Source organism: Micropterus dolomieu, linkage group LG06 (genome assembly GCF_021292245.1).
Source record: "Micropterus dolomieu isolate WLL.071019.BEF.003 ecotype Adirondacks linkage group LG06, ASM2129224v1, whole genome shotgun sequence".
NCBI lineage: Eukaryota > Metazoa > Chordata > Actinopteri > Centrarchiformes > Centrarchidae > Micropterus > Micropterus dolomieu.
This window is the reverse complement of record NC_060155.1, coordinates 7,988,554-8,009,805: the sequence shown is the minus strand read 5'-3', so window position 1 is coordinate 8,009,805 and position 21,252 is coordinate 7,988,554. Positions and strand designations below refer to the sequence as shown.

Below are 21,252 nucleotides of genomic sequence, written 5' to 3'. Positions count from 1 at the left end.
TTTGTGTCAGAACACAAATGTTCAAAACAGGAGTTATGTGAATCTGCACTCGATTGCTTTTCCCGGGGCCGGATGTGTGTTCAACAACTTGAAGTTAAATTGTGAGATCTGACTTTGAAAGTATAGAAAGAATTTAATTTTCAGTGACTATTAAATACAGTTCCAGAGCAACTGAATTCAATTTCATAATGCTACATTCAGTTTCAAGTCTATTACAGGCAGTTCCAAAATAATAAATTAAAGTTTCAAATTACGCTATTTAAATTCCATTTTTAATGCAATTATTGAAGTTGAGCAATTCAATTTCAAATCTAAATAATTCAAATTCAGTTTCTAGTGACACAGATTTCTGCCTATATAGTCATCAGATTTGTCAGTACATTACTTTGCATATAAGATTTGAAAAGACACTTAAGGCATACCTTTGGAGATATTCTGTATTTTTCTTATTAAGAACAAATCCCATAAAAAGACCATAACCAACAATGAATTGATTCTACAGCCCCGTTTCCAAACATGTTGGCATGTTGTGTAAAATCTAAACAGAAACAAAATGTGATGTCTGGTATGAAATTTAAAATGAGCATATAATTTTCCAAAAATAATAACATTTCTCAGTTTCAACCTTTGATAAATTGTCTGTTATTTTCAATTAAATATGGGGTTTCAATGTTTTGCAAATCATCAAATTTTGTTTCTATTTTCATTTTACAGAGCGTGCTAACTTTTTTGAAAACGGGTTTGTACAACTATTATCTGTGTATACAAAGCATGATATATATTATTCCTCTGTGCCATAGAGCCCCATTTTTAACACATAATAATAACACAACACAATTAGTCACACTGTTAAAAAAAAAAAGAAACTATATATTTGTGACCTGTTTTCAAAGAATTATGTCTTCACTGGGAATGAATGGACTTAAAAGACTGATTCATTTTTAGTTTTGGTCACTTCATAGGATTTGTTGGAAAAAAAAAAATAGAATAATGCCAGTCTTGTTTTTTTAAACAAAAAAAACTAACAAAAGAAAAAAAAATCCAATCATGCAACAAAACACAAATGTCTTTTTAAAAATATAAACACTTTCAGCTCCCCTCTGTTTCTCCGGGAGGCTGTTCAACACATTTAAAGCAAAAAAGCACCAATTCATTTAATTCATAAACAGCAGCAGAGGTTTGTTTGTAATGAACTGGCATCCAGCCCAAGTGCCACCTACAGAAATTCAAACTTTATTGACTGAAAATGTCACACATTCAATTTGAAGTAGTTTAAGACTTGCCCTTCTCCATTTTGGTTTCAGGATATCTTTAGGTGTGACTTCTATTTCACAGAGGTCACACCCTTCTTGTTGCAGCTGACATCAGACAGTAAAGCAGAGTCCAGTGTTTAGAGAGCAGATCAGTGTGTGTGTGTGTGCAAGGACTTCAAGGCTGGTGTAAATTATTCAGCAGTGGTGGGTTTCTCTCAGGGCGAATGGAAGTAAAAGCAGAGTGTCTTCTTCTTCTTCTTCCCTCCACTGACCCACTCAGTGCCATCAGCAGCTCCCAGAGTGCAGCTGGGCCACATTAATTATTCATCATTATAACTCTGTGAAAGGTATACAGAGGCCTTCAGCTCACTGCCTCTCCCTCTTTCCCCCTCTCTGACAATCAGCTTCTTTTCCCTCAGTGCCGATAAAAGCTTGGAGTTGCCCAATAAAACCACTTTAAATGTCCTGATTTAATTCTTGTGCCGTATTTTCTCCTCAGATGTGAATGATGAAAGATGTTTGTTTCAGAATGCTTGACTCACCCTCCCTTCCCATTCCTCCTTCTATTCATCACTAAATACATCCACCCAACCCTTTATCCCTTCTTCCCTCCTCCCTTTATCCTTTCATACCTCCAAAAACCTTTAAATGACATATTATCGTGGTGTGGTCCTTGCTAGTGAAAGCATACTTTTGAACATTTCTGAACTGGATCGTATTCTGTAATCATTTACTACAAGTTGATTAAAGCTATGAAATCTGGTCCAAGTTCTTGACTGTACCAACTTTTTTGGAAATACAGCCCTACAGCACCAGTGTTACAAAAAAACTAAAAGCTAAATATGTCAACTAAACACACAGATTACATGCACACTAATGGCAAATTCTGGAAAAAGACAGGGAAAAAAAATATGAATGAAAATAAAGTTTTAAAATCATCAGTACATGGACAAAAATAAAATTAAAGGGTCAGCTTATGCAAATATATATTTTTTTTAAATTACCTCCTACCCGTTAGTAATATCTCTAGCCCAGCAGATAATTTTGGTGTTTTTTCTTAACACATCTGTCCCTAATTGGAGGTTAAACACAATTCTGTTTGTACGACTGTCAAGTATCGACCCCACACTACGAAAAACTCAACAGCAACTTCTATTTCCGGTCTGGGAAGTCTGATTATTTAGGACATTATTTCCTAATAGCTTTTTGACTGTCAGTCTGTCCTCACCATCACCAGGAGACATTTTTTAAGGCTTGAGCACAAACAATTTGTGCATTGCATTCAGCCACATTCGTAAGAGATTTTGACAGTAGAATAAGCAGGTGTAAATGATCAAATTAACTATGGCTGATTTCCATTTTACCTGCTTCAGTTTGAGGGTCCTGGTAATGTTCAGGCCGCTCACTGTCATGGCTTACCTGTACACTTTAATAGAAACGAGCCATCTTTTATGTTATTAGTGACACATGCTTCTCCTGCTGTCAAATTGTCTGTTGTGAAAAAGGTCTGTTGGTTTGGTGGCAGAAGTTTTAAAGGCAGGCACCTCAAACGTCTGGCATTTACAACCAAACATATTAATGTTAATTATTAAAACAACTAAGGGCATGTTAAGAAATTGCAAAAATAAGCGACTTCACAAACTAGGTTTATATTACTTGTATTTATGTTGCGTGACAAGCTGAGTGACATGAGTAAGGTGGCACATGTATGACCAATGATGCAAGAGGATTTGACTTCCGAGAGGACACAATCTTCTTATTCACATTCTCTATGTGTGTGTCTGTCCCCCCTGACCCACTGTAATCCTATGGTCTGCAGCTGTAATCCACACACACTCACACGGTTCAGGATCAGTCTTTTCCAAGGACACAAACTCAGATCTAATGAAAGAGCGTATAATCTATCATGAGCTGTATCTAACCTTTCTCATGGAGAGATAAATATAAAACACGACCAACAGATGCCAACACAGAGGAAGAGGTCTTGTAAATACACATTCATGTTTATTACCATTTATTATTTACATAAGACTATAGATCGTTAGACTTTTAGACATAGACTTTTCATTTAAAACATTCATATTTTTTCCCCCCCACAATCCCTTTTTCCTGTCAAAAGAAAAAGTATTTCATATCCAATAGTAACAACTGTACAAAGACAGCCTGGTAGGTACAATAATACACTTAAAAAGTTTTCTTATTTTTGTCAATGCAAATCATATGACAACAAAAATCAACAGCTCAAGAAGTTCCCATCACAACAAGTTTTTTCTTTTCCCCCACAGGGCAGCAGAGTGATCACACATGACTAGAGCTTGTATGTACATGCACTAAAGTGCTAGTGTTCAAAAGGCATGCAAATATTTGTATGATATTTGTACAACTGCCTTCCAAATATGCATAAAGTTATTCAGTTTGTTGTCACCCATCTTCTACATGTTTACAGAGCCAAACATTCATCCCAACATAAAAATAAATAAGGACATTAGCATCAGAAATGACATCATGTCTCTCTGCTTCAGACCCGATGAAGCAGAAGTTGTTGTTTTTTTTTGTTTGTTTGTTGTGTTGTCTTTCTTCTCTTTGAAACAAAGCAGAAAAAGTCAAGCTTCAAAGGCTGGCAACTAAAAAACAAAACAACTGAAAGTAGGCTCTTATTGACAAAAATGTTTTGAACATGAATTGATGCAGGACAACTTAAAAAAAATAAGTGTAAACTGATGAGAAAATGTGGTGTAAACTTCATACAAATCAGCTGACCTACAGTTTCACCTGAAAAAAGGTTCAGAATTGTGACTAAAATATACATGTATAAATATACATGTATATATGTGTGTATATATATATATGTAGTAAATACATATATACACACATGTGGGGTGATGAGTAACTCAAGTGTGTGCAGGCACCTCTTATGGAAATTTTTTTGATGATATTACAGTACATTCCAGGTTCTTCTAAAAAAGGAAGTTCTGGTTCCTCAATGGTCAGCTGGTGCTACTGGGTGGATCGCAACCCCCCCACCTCCATGCGCCATCTCTTTGGAGTCTCTAGATTTGGGGAGGGGGGTTTTGAGGTACTGGGTCTTTTAGGCTGAGGTGGAGGAGGGTGAGAGGAGGTAGAGGATGGCCTCACGCTGGCTCCTCGCCCTCCAGGATGGGCTTTCGGTGTCCCGGCAGCGGAAAGGTGAACCTCCTCTTCGAACCCTCGCTCCAATTGGGGGAGGAGGTGGGAGAGCGGGCAGCCCAGCGCGAGGGGGGTCGTCGGTTGGCCGGGCGGGCCGGTCTCAGGAAGCAAGAGTCCAGGGGTGGAGCCACCGGAGAACGGGGCAGATCCTGCCAATGACAAGGAGCTGTCAGAGAGGGGGGGAGAGCAACGAGGCGTCTGCGGCTCGTAGGAACCAAAAGAAACAGGAATTGAACAGATTTAAAGTGAGAAACGAGTGAAGAATGAGAAGGGGGCAGATGTATAAATGATGTTTACAAAAAAAACTAAATGGATTAATCTTCCACTTTAAACATAAAAGGACTGAGAAATGTGTCACAAAAGAAGAATAATGCTCCAAACAAACAAGTAAGTGGACCTTGAGTTGAGATTGTTTGGTCAACTGTGTGTTTCCAAGGTCATGGAAGGTTGAACTGTCTTTCAGCTAGGTTTTAGTATTTTTGGTTGATATGTTAAAGGTTTTTAGACATCCAGGTTACATAATACAACCATTCTTTTAATTGAATTTCACCACAGCATGTATTTAGGAGCTGCTACACAGTGGAAAATTTTATATGGAACCTAGACATCTAAAAGACTTTTGCAAACTAATTTTGAAAAGGCAAAGGCTTTGTTACATTTGCATATTTACAGTTACATGTTTTGACCTTCAAATAACCAACTCAATACTCAGTAGCTTCTGAGGCTGCAGTACATGATGCTCAGACATATTTCTGATGTTCATGTATGTAAATGAAGGACAAAATAGTACAGTCACTTTTAAATTATATTAAGTATGTTTAACACAAATAAAACTACACAGCTTAAATGAGCTCGTGTTTACTTGCCTAAAAGAACAGAACAGAACAGAATAAAATAAGTGTTTTAACACAAGAATACCTCAATAAAGGTGGGGAACAAAGCTCTTGCTGCTTTCATTCATATAGTTAGGATATAATTTTATATTGTCTCACACAACCAACTCTGCACTCACGCAACCATCTTGAGCTGTGCATTGACATGAACAAGTCATAACCATGTGAATGTTTCCCATCGCTATCATCCACTCCACACGGCCGCATCGGGCCCGAAACATGGTCCACGCAATGTGAACGCAAACGACAAGGCCTGCTTGGGCAAGCTGGCACAAACACACGACCCCAGTTAACATGCTCGGAGCGTGCTCTTACACAGGAGGTAACAATCGTCAGTCCTCAGTGGGACGATATAGAGCTAATCAGAGAGCTTCCATGACCACATTATATACCTTTTCAATTGCAATCCTGTCTTAATGAAGAGGTGACAAAGTGTCATAAACGTACCCTTGCATACAGGTCAGCCATGTTTGTTTTGAGTAGGGCTGCAAATAAACTTTTTGTTTAGTTATTGCTCTATAAAATGTCAGAAAATGGTGAATAGTATCAATCAGTGACGTCCTCAAACGACTTGTTTTGTCCACAACCCACAATATTATGTTTATTGCCATCGACACTTAGAAAAATTACTCAAACTGATCGATTATCAAAATAGTTCAAGGATCAGGGTTTTAAGGATCTATTTATTATCCCTGAGGGGTAAATTGTTGTACAGGCGGTGTATAGCTGACAGCTAAACTGGTACAGCCCTAGTTTTGAGCAGAAGTGAATCAAAGTGGAAGGGGTAGGCTTTCTCTTGTTGTTTCATGCTATAGCGCACCCTAGCTGCAACGCTCAGACTGTTAAGATTTTAAGGTGAGGCACTTCAGTATGCAACAACTCGTGACACCTATCTTGTGTGGCCTGAAGTGTCTGCATTGGCGTATTTGTGTGGAGCATGTTTGTGTTGGTGAAATGTGAAGGAAGGAGCTGATTCACAATTTAATTCAGTCTAATACAACCCTACCACAAACTACAGCCTCAAAAATTACCATAGAGCTGAATCAACATGTTTCTGTCAAAGTGCTGCTTTAGTGCTGTTAAAGGTCACTGCTGGAGTCAGGTGACAGACAAAACAGTCCTGCTTTGTGTCTTATGTGTTCAAAGTGCAGAAATGTTTATGCACCTGTCCCCTAGATGCAAAAGAAAAGTGAGGAAAAAAAGGGCGATGCAGAAAAACAGAAAAAAAGTGGCTGTGGGTTTCTTCGCCCTCAGAAACATGTCAGTGAGTGAGTGATTGAGTGTGATTGGGTGAATGATCACACTGGGACATCACACCACTGGCCTGATTTAAAAATAGTTCATCTCCAGGCATTTGATTTGGAAGGATGGAGGGACATCGAGCCCGCAAAAGCAACAATCTAGTTCTACTAAAAATACAGGGCAGTCAGGCTGCAGTGGCGTGAGTGGATGAACTGAAGGAAAAATAAGTCAGATGGATGAAAAGACAGATCCATCAGAGAGTGATGTATTACACAACCTGCAGGAAGTCCTGATGAACGGGCAGGAAAACAAGTCATGGCGACGGATGGGCAGCGTCTGCGCCATTTTGACGTCTCCATCAATAAATCATTTGTTTATGAATACAACTGATGGATTGTGTACACACCGGAAACACAAAACAAGTCGTTGTTTAGTGGGCGGCTTTTGGGTCAATACAAGATTTCCTATGTGATGCTAATACATAAGATCACACGCCACAGATCATGCACCAGTAATGTTTTACAGAGAGTCAGTGTACAGCAGTGGCTACTGGAAAACAGCAATGAGAACAACTTCACTTCTCAACTGACTTCTCAGTAGACGCTTCAACCTTAAAGGAGAAATCCACCTTAACACACTTTGACACTGTCAAAAAAGATAACGCGATTGCATTTGTGGACACATTTTGTTGCAGAGAGCAAGATTTCAGTGCAGCTACAGCTTTCTAAAACATAGAAATTATTTCATGTCATGCTATTTTGATGATCAAGTAGCATTATACCTGACAAAAAAAACAAATAAAATTAAAATCACTGTAACATGTCAGGTTTCGGTCTCAATCAGAGTTTCCTCACGGACATCAAACATCATTAAATCATCTCAGACTAGGCACATCACATCACAGAAGTGGCTATTTCTTCACCAACAACGCTAATATACTTGCTCCAATTTAAGCCCATAAACGGTTGTGGGCAGAATATCAGGAGGTGAACTAAAAGCAGCAGCAGATCATAGAGAGATCATACCTCCTGTCACTTTTTTCTTTTTTTTGCAGAAAAAAACAATAAAACAAATTTACATGATCCTTTTCACAATTCCTTTCCCACGATTCCTTTTTCATGTTGTTTGTCGTCCAAGTTCAACTTCCTGACCGCTTTAACAAATTAATACAATGCTTTTTAACAGACAACTCTCAAAGCTTCTTCCAAGCACTTGAGCTCATCAAAAAGGAGTTATCAAAACTCTTTGCTCCAGCCACACACCTTAACTAAATGCCAAAACTAACTAAGTTTTGTCCTGCATATTTTGTTATTCAAAGCAATTTTATCAAATGTAGGAAATCACTAATTGAATTACAAGTAGGCAAAGGAGGTAGAGGCTGATAATACATTGTATAACAGTGTAAGAGTATCTGATGGTGGATTTTTCCTTTAAGCATGCAAAATGAACCAGAGAAACCAGTTAATGTCGACTGGGCATCAAAACACAAACCCGACAGGTGATTATAGAAAGTGATGAATGTTAGCAGCTGTCTTCTTCTGTTAGTCTTTGGAGGACTTGTTAGTGTGAAAGGGAATGGCTGGGGGAACTGTAAGAGGAAAGAAACCACTGTATGGTCAAAATATGTGAGAAAAGTAAAACATCTCAAAGGAACATCACAGTCCATCCAGTCGCACAGATGATGACACAAAGAAGAGGACCTGGTAGAAACACAATGTTAGAATAATCCAGATAAAGCTGTACAGGGTCCCCAAAGACAATAAACAACCTGCGCTGAGGAATGTGTGAAACGTCCAAAAGGGTTGTTGTTTTTTTTGTGTCATGTTTACTGATTCACACTTTGGTGCAGCATTTACCAAAAAATGTGCTACGGTTAGTAATCAAGACACAATCTGATGACTCCTTGAGTTACATGAACTGAGTCTGTGAGTTTGTTTTAAAGGACCATACCGGCGGTTTTGCAGGATTTATACCATTATTGGCAGATTACACATATTTTCCATTACCAGTACTCTGTTTTTTATTTTTTTATCTGTTTGGTATGACAATCAACTTGTTGAAACTTGAAAGCTGCTTTAGATGCATACACCATTAAGTATCCATCCGAATAATATTGCCATCACACGCTTATCTAGTGCAGAGAGAAGTAATTGTACTGTAAAATCTGAAAAGGGTCCTTGTGCTTTGATTAACAGAAGTTCAGATTCACATTATTGTCTGAATATTTATGTTTGCTTATAGTTTGTCTCTAAGAACTAGCCTTAACTGGCCAATGTCAGCTGCCTACGTTAGCTAGTAATAAAACATTTACATGTCAGCTCAGGTAAGACTAGCTGGCTAATGTCAATGTTAGCTGACATTAGTTATGATTTTTGATAAACTACTGTATCTATCCATAGTAATTTAGTTAGCCTACCCTTAGTAGCTTTCCTTAACTAATCTAACCAAGCAAGCAGCCTAAGCTAGCATTCGACAATGACTAAAGGGCTAGCGTAATATTAGCTCACAATAATGTGTTTACTTGAAATAATTTTTACAAACAGACTGAAATATATGTTTGCCATTCTGTAGTTTTGTTTAGTGAAAATTATTAAACCCTATAGTGGACTGAAATTATCCCAAAATGCAGCGTAATAAGAGGTCCACAATCGAAAGTCACTAACCAGGATTTAGCTTATACCATGCATTCTGAAGACAAAAACAAAGCAAAACTTTTAGTGTCTAAAATTGTTTTTGTTGTCACAAAATTAATGTTTGTCTCTAAGAACTACCCTTGGCTAATGTCAGTGGCCTGTGTTAGCTAGTATTCAGCTCAGCTAACGCATGCTGGCTAAAAGTTAGCTCTGTTTCTTTCTTACTTAACTGTGAAAAGTGAATCAGGTACTGGTTTCAGACACGGCTAATATCCTTAACTCCTTGTTATCATAGCTTATGAAGCTATGCTGTCAGCAACAAGAAGATGTAGGAAATCAGTTGCTGCTCTCAGACACAAGGGCCCTCTTCGATTAAGTACAGCTTAATAAATGTAATTGATATCTCATGCAAGTCTCCTAAAGTTGATTTTCATACCATACTGGCCGAAAATTTTATTTAAATCTAATAGTCAAAACATGTATGGTATGGTATTAAAAAACAGTACATGTGATTCATGATTAATGGACTAAAACATGCAAAAACACCAATATGGTCCTTTAAAGAAACAGATGATCTATACCAAAGAAACTGAGCATGCGTGCATTAACACGAAGAAACAGATGGATGGCCGTCGCACAACTTTCGACACCACTCCGATGGCTTCACACACTGTCACTCTGCTGTCCTGTGAAACATGCATTAATGAAGAGGGTGAGGAGGGGGAGGTCTGCAGAGGGCGTGAGGTGAGAGGTCCATATGGCCGCCAAAGGTCGTAGAGGAAGAGGAGGAGGAAGAGGAACTTACATCACCGAGACTAGCAGAGTTAGAGTCCCCAAGGAGTTGTTAGTATGACAGGGTGGTTCTGGATCAGAGCACAGCGGACAGGGAGGAGGAAGGAGAGATAAAGCCCAGAGGGGAGGAGAGAGGGGGGAGGAAGAGGGGAGATAGAGCGGGAAATGTTAATCGGTAAAATCGAGAATAGAGGAAGATACACGATAAGTTTGGCATATCAAAGTCAGAGAGGTTGACCGGGAGAAACAAGGTGGCTGATTTCAGTCTGCAGACAGCAGTAAACACACACCCATTCACTTTAGACCTGGAAAAAACACAAGGGGAACTGGGACTTGATGTAGACACAGGATAGAGATAACCAGGCAATCAATATGAACAAATAAACCAAACCAAGGTTGGGTGATATGACAATTTAGACCGCAAGGCAATAAAGTTTTGTCTGTCGGGAGGAATTTTCCAACGCTTTTTCTACTGACGTCACAAACTCTTTAATATTCTTCAGGGCAATATTGGATTTAAGGATTTTTTCCCTCAGTGTGATGAAGTACTGTGATTTGACAGGTATTTCAGTCACTGTATTGCTGAAATGTTGAGTTAATTTATCAATCAGTCGATCGACAGAAAAAGAATCGACAATAATTTTGATAATCATTTGTCATTTATTTAAGCAAATATATCAAACAGTTGCTGATTTAAACTTCTCAAATGTGAGAATTTGTTGTTTTTCTCTTTTTTATACTGTATCACTGTATATTGAATACCTGTCAGGTTCGTTCTGCTTGTCTGCTGTGAGAGAAGGAGTTCACCTTGGGCTCCGGAAAATTTTGATGGGCAGTTTTTATAATTTCTTTTGGACGATTAATTGAATAATCTAGAATAATCTTATAACGGCTTTGCAATTAAATTTCTACTAAATCTGCTATATCACAATACATATCCAGAAGAAATTTGAAATGGTTTAAATGGAGTTTAATGGAGAATTTATTATAGTTCTCTTAGAGGTAAGACAATTAGTCAACATGAATTTTGATAACTTGATCAATTGTTCAAGTAATATATCAAGCAAAAATGCCAAATATCTGCTGGTTACTGTCTCTGTTTTATATCACTGAATCAATTTCAGTTCTTGAATGTTGATTAGACAAAACAAGCTATTTGAAGATGTGATTGTGATTTATATGACATTTATAGACTAAATAATTTAACAATTAATTGAAATTGAAATGAAGCTAAAAACAGACATTTTGACATAGTAAACTCATTTATCCTGTAAAGTCACTATTTCACGACACATCTAGCTATCACAATTTTAAATTACATGTACCATAAATTATGACACAAAATGATATCTTTATCACCCATCCACACACTGGTGGATTTAAATGTAAATGATAAATATTTTGCTTTCCCCCCATTCTTTTCTATGTCAATCTACTAATTTTAAGCACACACAAAAAACAGCAATATATGATTCATATCCAGGTCTATAATACAATATTGACATACTTCTTAAGTTTTAATCTTCCTATAGAGACTTAAATCAGATGCGTGCCAGTAAATTCAATAAACTGAATGTATTTTTCTTTCTGTTTCATCATTTAAACATGAGCAGAAAGATGGTTTACTGTCTGTCATTTATTTTTTCCACAGGTCAGCTGAATGGGTGGTGAAAAGGACCAAACTAACGTGTCAGATTGCTCATTTCATCAAGTAAAATTAGCATTTTTTATTAATTATTTTGGTATAGGGAAGCTCCAAAAACTGGAACCGTTTAAAATTCTGGTTGAACATTTAATTGGAGAGTGCTGATAATGATTAAGTATGTAATTGTAACTATGATCCCACTGAGAGATCATTAATTTCACGCAGACACATAAATCAGGTTTCGGTCGGGCCACAGTGATAGTTGAAGCAAAGAAATAAAAGTAACACTGCAAGAAAGTCACTACAGTGAAGGAAAAAGTACAGAAGAAGAAGAAACCTCTACATACATCAATGTATTACTGAAGAGGGTCAAATTTTTTGACATTACCATTGCATCAGTCAGTGCTTTCGATCTGAGAAAAAAGCATTAACATTAACATTTTTAGTGATGTAACAGTTGACTGGCCTTTTCTCTGATTAATCACAGATGCCTTCAAGTTTGTCTTCCACCATTACAAGAAAAATCCAAGGCAAAGTCATAAATATCTTTGCATCATAAAACATGGGCCCCAGATCAAATGATTGATGAAGCCATGAATCCAGTGCGTCTGCATATTTACCTCCATACATCCAGACTGCCCTCTGTCTGAGTCGGCCTGCCTGCTGCTGTCTCTGCTGTGGCTGCTCTGTCCTCCAGCCTGCAGCCTCCTCTCCTCCCTAAAGTTCTGCTCCTGTAGCTTCTTATTAAGGATGCGGGCTGTGTTTTCAGCCAGCGTGTAGCCCGGCGGGGCCGACAGGTCCTGCCGTACGCTCACCACCTCTGGGTTTTTGTCCCCCTGTGTCTCTACTATAAGCTGCACGGGGCTGGGCGAGCGCCCGCGAGCAGTTCGCATGCACTCCTGTGCGTTCCTGGGGTCCGAGGCAAGAGCCCCTTGCGCAGAGCTGGGCTCGGTGGCGGAGGGAGGGTTAGGGCGAGAGCGACTGGGGGACTTGTTGAACTTCTGTATGGTGTCGTAGACCACTGGGGTGTGATCAATGATGTTGAAGAGGCTGGAGAGGCCATCATTGATGGTGGTATGGACGGGGCTGTCGCGAGTGGTGGTGGAGCGGGCCCACGCCGACTCATTGTTGCCCTTCTGCGGTGTGGTAGGGGTGGGAGCACGGCTGGTATTGGGTAGCTCAACCTTGTTGCATGTGGACAGTTTGCGCTGAAGCTTGGGTGAGCCGTACTTTGGCGAGCAGCAGGGTCGCTCAAACTTGCTCTGGACGACAGGAGAGTACTGCACCTTCCTCAGACTGCGTGACGGGGAAGAAATAGGCGTGCCGCCACCTTTTGGGGTGAGGCAGCGGTGGGGGCTGCTGGTCAGGTTCCTCAGCAGGTCTGTTTGTAGACCCACACTGATGGTCTGGGTGGTCTGTGTGCCTCGTGTGGTGAATCCGTTGGTCTGGCAGGCCGTGTCCCGGACGACCGGCCCTGGTGGAGAGCGGATGGCGTTCCTCACAGAGATGGCAACTTCCTTCATGTCGTCACTCATGTTTCTGGACAGCTGAAGCTCCAGAGAAGCGGTGTAGCCCACTGTGGGGCAGATGGGAGACTGGTTAGGAGAAGTCATCAACCCCCCACCCTCCAAAAGCCCACATGGCCACCTCCCACTGCTGAAGACCTCATCTGGCCCGCTGGCTCCCACCCCAGATTCTCCTCCGCCCCCGGCTATGGTCCCTTTGGCGTACAGGAAGTCCGGGTCTTGGGCAGTAAGGAGCTCAGCTGCCCCAGGTCTGGTGGGGCTGTGGAGGATGTGAACCCCGCAGTGATCCACTCCCACCCCTGTCGCCCCTGCTCCGTTGCCCCTCAGCGGGGACTTGTGGCAGTGCTCAGGGCTGCTCAGGGTGCTGGTGGTCAGGGTGGCGCTGGTGGTGAGGAACCAGGAGGCTGGCTGGAATGAATCAAGAACGGGCTCCCCTCCCCGGGCCTTGGGGGTTTTGTCTGTCCATACTTCCCGTGCAGGGCCCGGACCAGAAGTGGATGATAAGTCCCAGCCCTTATTGTTGAACTCCTCAATATACTTGAGGTCGTCAGGGGACAGAGGTGGAGTGACGTCATCTTGGCCCTGATCATCGTGACAACTCTTGTCGGGGAGGAATGGTGAGCTGTCCATTAATCGCTGAAAGTCGCTCATGGAGCACACAGACTTGGCTCTGGACAGGACACACAGACACACACAAACACACACACACAGAGTTCTTTAGAGAGGTGTATCAACTTCAGCTGGGACAATGAAACCAAACATCCCAACTCAATCATGATCTCATCGCTGCAGAAAACAATCCTAAAAATTTGTGTATGTCTTTTTGAAAAGCAACTTTACGGTCTAAATTATTTAGGAGCATAGTGAGCTGGATCACTTCTTCGCCATAAAAGAAACTTTAATAGAAAAATCACCAGGGGGAAGCTCACCGTCACTTCAAGTAACAGTTAATAGAATCAACAGCTGATCTCCAGAAGGACCGATGTGTATGTATGAGCAGCAAAAATACAGCAGGAGGCTGAATAATCTGCAGCCAGTTGCACCAGTTGTTTGTGATTGTATTATTGTTGACATCTATGAAAATGCATCAATTTTTAAAGAATAGTTTGCCCGTTAAAAACTCTTTGAACTCAGTTTGACTAGAAGCTTTGTAATGAGGTTACCTGAGCAGACTCCCACCGCTCATTTCCTCCTCTGGGTACTCAGGATCACCTTCTCTCTCCGAAATCTCATTCAGAGCCTGAAACACAACAATGAAATCATGCAGAAAAACGTCAGATGATTTATAGGCAGTAGGTTTTTATGTGCCTCAGATTTTAATGTACTTTTTAAGTCCTTAAAGTCTTATTTGATGTTAATAGCTTCTAATGTATATTTTAGGATTAAACCTCAAGATCTTAAGTTACTTCAATTTACTTCGGGGCAATAAAGTGAAATGAAAATACAATGAGAAGAAATTAACTAATGTATGTATACTACAACCACAATTAGTAATGTAGATACTTTACTCGGCTAAAATTAAAACATGCTCTAAGGGGTAAGTTCCAAAGACGAATTAGATGAATTAATATTCAGAAGAAGAGTCTTCCACCTGAGCACCTTATACTCTGTTTTCTCTACAGTAGAACAGTTTTGGCTAAAAAGCTGTGAGTTCAGCTTTAAACATAGTTGTGACAGACACAGTGTAGAGATAGATTAGGGTTAGAGATAGACCAATTAATCGATACCTGCACTCACAAGGCTGATATATCATCCTAAATGACAGCTAATCTAATCTAAAACCTTTACTGGCAAGCGTTAAATATGTATTGTATTACTGTAGAGAATAATGCAGTTGAATGATGTCACTTCTGACCAACTATACCCTGCTCTCTCTTAAATGCCACGATGTCACGTTCTGAAATCCACAGCATAACCCAATGTATTTTTCTATTTCATTAATTAATAAAAATTACATCTAAAACAACACGTTACTAGCTAAGATAACCATGTTATATTAGATTGTACTAGATTGACCTGATGAACGCACTAGATGAAAATTTCAGGCGTGACAAAAGTTCTTACATTTCATCCTGAGGAGGAGAAGAATATCTGAACCAAAATCTCATGGCAATCCAGCCGATAGTTTTTGAGATATTTCACTCAAAACCAAATATGTCATCCTCACGCTGACACTAGTGAGCAGATCACCAGTCAATAGGGTTCATCCTCTGGGGATCATGAATGTCTGTCATGTGTAAAGCACTTTGCTAAAAACTGGTTTTATGTGTTAAAGCACTCCATTAATAAAGCCTTGACGTTTCGTAACTTGACAGATGTATGTTACCTCCTTCATGCAAGGGAACCTCTTCTCACTCTCCAGTCTGGAGGGTGGTGGGACCTCCAGGCCACTGAGGGGATCCAGAGACAGCGCGTCCAGGAACAGGCTCTCTGTGGGGCCTTTCAGCCTCATCGTGGCCCCTTGCTCCTCCAGCATGGCATCAGAGTCAGAGTGGGAGCGCATGGGAGGTGCAGCGGACGTACAGGGGGAGCGTGGGGAGCGAGGTGATCGGGGGGCATTGCAGGGACTGTCGTGAGGGGAGAACACACCTCTGTGGCCCGAGGTGCCATCTTTGACGTCTATGCCCTCACTTCGCCGGGTGCTCAGCTCTCTCTGCATCTGCACAAAGAATGACGTATAGGTATAAAGTGATTAGTCTGATGATATTTAAAGACTAGTGTGTAAGTGCTTTATTATCATATTTATTACCAAAATAACAAACACAGTAAAACTGTAACTATTAAACTAGTTAGTCCAATATTAATTAAATTTGGTGAAATTACGCATCGGAATAAGTTAAAAGATCCTTTATGTCAAATTCTCCTTCTGCCTGAACCCCCAGAAAAAGGTTTTAAAATTGCATAAATATATGGCTGGTCTTTAAATAATTGCTGCTAATATTTTATCCTTATTCATCTGACTTCCTATAGGGATAGTTCAAAAACTGGAGGTGCTGGTCTTAATCTATTATTTGGTAGTTTAAGATTGCTCATATTTATTATTTTTGGTTTTTGGACTTCTTTACATTAGGCAGTGTTTAAGATGCCATTGTCTTTCAAGGTTCTTACTGGCTTATATACTTCGAATCATCTTCTAATGTTAGGTAAGAAGATTGATAACACTCTCATGTTTGTACACTAAATACAAACTCCTTGACCGCTGACAAATAGCCAGGCTGGCTGCTGCCAGTCTTTGTGCCAAGCTAGGCTAATCAGCTGCTGGCTGTAGCTTCATCTTTATTGAAAGAGTGGTATCAATCGTCTTAACTAACTCTCCACAAGAAAGTGTTACATGTTAAATCAAAGTTGCCTGCATCATTTCTGGGGGATTACAGTAGCAGTTTGTCTATTTTCTTAAAGAACTACACTGGAATTTATGAATCTAAATCCCAGTGTAGTTTTTTAACTAAAAAGGTTTTGTATTTGCTTGTTAATGGTCCAACACATTAGAGCCAGATTGACACTGGATTTATGACCAATACTGATGTTGATTTTAAAGAGTTAAAATCTGATAACAATATCAATGTGGGGTGCTGATGGAGCAGTGGATATGACACATGCCTTTGGTGTGAGAGACCCGACGGGTTCAATTCCCCACTGTGACCCATCCACCAATGTGTTCCTGAGCAAGACACTGAACCCCTAGTTGCTCCAGAGGCGTGCGACCTCTAACATATATAGCATATGTAAGTCCCTTTTGATAAAGGCGTCAGCTAAATGAGCGAATATATAATATAACAATCTATTGGCCAAAAATCTTATTTCTTTTTAACATATTTTCCCCCTCAGTGCTCTCTGGTGGCAAATTGGACACATTATTTCAATAGCCTAAAAGATCATCTTTGGCCTTTTTTACTGCATTTCTTGTTATTTATTTGTACATATCTATATATGGGCAATGAAGAAATAATGTCCAATATATTGGTCCAGGTGATTTATCTATAAGTATGGTCCTTTACATGTACAGCATGCTTCAGTTATGAAGGGAAGACTTTGGTCACATATGAACACCTTGCTTCCTTTAATATAACAAACAAGTCTCCACTGTGTTCCTTGACTGTGAGCACCTGGGTAATCCACCTGCAACATTCGGGGTTAAGTGCCTAGCTTCAGCCACATCACTCATTCACGTTTCACGCTGCCTGTCTGAGCAGTTCAGTTGGTGACCTGTGCTTTACAGTTTGCTGCAGTGTCGCTGAATAATGCATCTCAGCTTCCTGTTCTGTGTCTCCGTTCAACTGTGCATCAGCAGTTTTTGTTTGAGCTGGTAATAGTGAGCTGTATTCAGGGTGTGTTTCAGTTATTCCGGTCCCTGCTTTATAATACTCTCACCCTCAGTTTGTCTAATTAAAACTCACAAAGGACATCAATTATTCAGTAATCCTCAGTATTTTTTGTATCTACCTTCGACTATTCTAAAGTACCAAACAACAGAGAAGATTATCGCTTTAAGTGTTTTGTCACTGTTTCTCTCTCTCTCGTATGACACACACACACATGCACACACACACGCACGCACGCACGCACGGACACACACATGCTTGTCAAAACGTTAAAACGTGAAAATTGTGGGGAAAAGTCTGAGGATGTCTTTAAATGACTTCTTCTGTCTCATCAACAATCTAAAAGATTTACAATGATATTAGACACAGAAAAGCAGCAAATCCAGGGCTCAATTAGTTGTCAGTAAATTGATAATCAATTAACAAGCAAAAAAAAAGCCAAACATTTGCTGGTTTCAGCTTCTCAAATTCTTCTCAAAGATTTGCTGCTTTTCTGTTGTATATGATTTAAAATGAATATTTTTGGGTTTCATAGTGTTAATCAGACATAACAAGTACCATGAAGATGTCACATCGTGACGTCAAGTTTTTTACGATCTCCTGATACTTTATAGACTAAATAATCAGTCTTAAAATAGGAAAAAGTTATTATTATAACAGGTTATTGTAAATCGTTACTTTCAGCCCTAAGCTGCAACCACAGATCTTGTGGTATGATTGGTATGAAACTGCTGTTTCCAAGGTTTGAATGCAAGAATGAACTTTCACTCTCACCTATGAAGCGACGTGGAAGACAAGTTCTTAAAAGTATTCAGAGAAATAGAAACTTGAACATTAACAACTTCACATCAACTGGGCAAACTCCATCTGCTAAGGAGCGTATGAGCCTGACTTGACTTTAACCCTCTCATTCATGTGCTTTTCTCTGTTTCTCCACCTCTTTATCCTTTCCCCTCTCGACTTGGTCCGTCTTTCTCTCTTTGTTTCTACTGTTACTCTTCTCCCCACTGTCTCTTCCCATCTTCTCCCGTCTCTCACCCTCTCCATTTTGCGGTGGAGCTCCCTCATGCTGCCGTCCCATTCCTGCCGTTCCCGGTCGAAGTGCTCCAGCAGTTCGGTCCTCTCACGGCCCCACCTATTCTCTCCATGCTGCAGCTTCCAGCGGAGGTCCAGGGAGGTGCTGTGGCTCTCGGCCAGGAGACGCCTGTGCTCCTCACGCTCCTGCTTCAAGGCCCACTCGGGGTCCAATTCCCCTTCACCTCCCTGCGCTTCACCGCGCACCTTGCCTTGCGCCTCCTCCTCCAACTGCTCAAAGAGCAAACACACAGTAATGTTGGGTTGATTAGTCATTATTATGCTCAACAGTATATAATGAAACATAATGAAGACTAAGAAAAAGAAATGGCCTTGCTATAAGGCAATGCCACAGTAATGAACAAATAATCTGGACCAGTAGGTTTGAAAAATGTTCCACTTAAAGGGCTGATTCACTCAAATTTCAGCACAATTTTTATTGGATCTACTTTGGACCGAAGAAATAATCCCTATGAAAACTTTTTTAGTAACATTTGCTGATAATACACAGTAACTACGGTGGTCGCTGTTAAAGTATAATTCTGTGCAAAAAACAATACTATCTGCCTAATGCTGGAGATGCATGAGAAAATATGATTTTTGGGTGAACATCTGCTTTAATTTGAAGTCACAAATATTCAACCAAAAGAAAGAAAAAGGCAACAGTAAACAGACTGCCCACAACAATGTCACTTTTAGATCAATATGTTTTTAAAGTGCTGAGATGCATCAGACAAACAGTCTTTCTCTCTTTTGATCATTATTTTATGATCTTTTAATCTGTTTTTCTGTTTAATAAAATAAAATAACTGAAAACAGAAGTGAAGTAAAATGGTCACACGGCTACAAAATAATTAATAGATTAAAGCAATGAACGCAATTTATGAACAAGCTAGTGAGGAAATTACTCACTAGGGCTGTTTAAAGCTTAAATAAATATATAGAGAACAAATGGAAATGCTACCTCTGCTTTAGCCGCATGAAGAAACTTCATTGGGGGTGCTAATGCAGGGTCATCCAGCAACACAGTTTATTGCAAGCACGCATTCCTGGTACGTTCATTTGTAATGTAAAGGCAAACTTCTACCCTTAACTTTGTGATTGTTTTGTCACGACAAAGAATTGCAGCTGTGACTTTGCAGAGTTGTAGAATTCTGTCTTGTAATATTACCCCCCTGCGCAGTGTTTTGGCATTGGATAAGCCCTCAAATTTACGGATCTGTTACTTAAACTGGACTTCCTGGACTGTTTTCGGTCTGAATGCCTGCCACTACAGAATAAAACACAGAAATATGTGAGAAGGTATCACAAAGCACCAGATTATTTGACATGTTCAAACTTGAGCGGGGTCTGCCCTCACAAATTTATATTTCAAACCACTTTCTGCTGGGGGAGGGGGGCGGGGGGAATGAACCCAGGACACTGCAGAAATCTTCAAAGCTGCAGAGGAACAGAGTGAAGCTTTGGAAGCTTCCCTTCTCTGGGCAGAATAGAGCTTTGTAACAGGCTTTGATCGTGCAACATAATGGTACAAACCAGAGTCTGCAGCACTGGAGCTGCGTGAAGGGTGAGTCAAGGTTGCCTTTGAGCATCAGCTTACATAACTACTATTCACAAATATTTGTCTTGCATGCTTTTATGGTGGGTTTTAAAAAGGGTCTGATTACACACTGGAGAGGATATCATGTACAGTAATAGCTGCTGACAGAATGCTAAGAGCCAAGATGTAAGACATTATAAAAACAGACAGTTACTTATGAGGCATCATACTATGCCAGTGACACCAGAGTATGAAACATGAGCCAGCATTAATATCTTGTAACAGTGACTCGAAAAGTAATAACTACACATATTAATACACAGGTGAGCGTCATTTCCAAATCTGCTCTGCTCTGCTGGGCTGTGTAATAATAATAAACAAAATAACAGCAGTTTAGGGGTGTATTTCTGAAGTCTTCATCAGAACGAAGCACAGTGTAGCAAGAAATGGGCTCAACATGGTGTAATCAGACGAAACTAAGTAAATTACTGCTCACTGAGGCCCCTCAGCGACCTCTGCTTTGTGAAAGGATAAAGGCTGCACAGAGTTTAAAAAGATAATCTTCCTCCTAAAACTCAAACTGCTTAATTGGTTCCCAAAGCTGCAGTTTTCCTTTTTATCAGATATACAAGAGAAAAGACACCGTGGGTTTCAAATTTTATCTTCCAACACAGCGGTCAAGAAACAACACATTCAATACCCTCAAATTGATTGGAACCTTTGTTTGTCAAGCCATTGTTGACTTTGATCGTGCTCTGCCTCTCAAAGGGAAAGAAAAATCTCGAGCGTAAACCATGTGCAGCAGAGGGTCCGACCGCGATGCCCATCTGTACCACAGAATACACTCTTAAAAACAACATGGTTTCAACATCCCTCTGTGCCACACTGTTGTACCTTTCACTGCAAATTCACTTCCTCTCCTTTCTTCCACTGTACTTTTTCATCTACCATGAAACTGAAATGCAATCCAAATATGAAGAAGTGGGATGTAAGGATTACGGGATATTAAAAACAGGTAGTCTAGTCATGATGTCCACTGACAATATAATTAAGGTACATCCTGACAAGTGCATTGAAACAGTCTTTACCTGCAATGAGATTTAAATCTAAAGCCACTATGTGTAGGTATATGTAGCTAATTTGATG

At 40.0% G+C, this 21,252-nt stretch overlaps 1 protein-coding gene across 3 annotated transcripts in view; it reads right to left on the bottom strand.

The window, feature by feature from the left end:
• Positions 1-3,253: 3,253 nt before the first annotated feature.
• The window catches only part of LOC123972359 (microtubule cross-linking factor 1), a 67,108-nt gene continuing 49,109 nt past the window's right edge, over positions 3,254-21,252 (bottom strand). For all 3 annotated transcript variants that reach the window (XM_046051824.1, XM_046051825.1, XM_046051826.1), the window contains 5 exons: positions 18,531-18,797; positions 15,497-15,829; positions 14,334-14,410; positions 12,265-13,840; positions 3,254-4,588 (listed from right to left, as the gene is read on the bottom strand). In XM_046051824.1, coding sequence (XP_045907780.1) covers positions 4,385-4,588; positions 12,265-13,840; positions 14,334-14,410; positions 15,497-15,829; positions 18,531-18,797 — 2,457 coding nt within the window. In that variant the 3' untranslated portion in view covers positions 3,254-4,384. The remainder of the gene's footprint in view (positions 4,589-12,264; positions 13,841-14,333; positions 14,411-15,496; positions 15,830-18,530; positions 18,798-21,252) is intronic.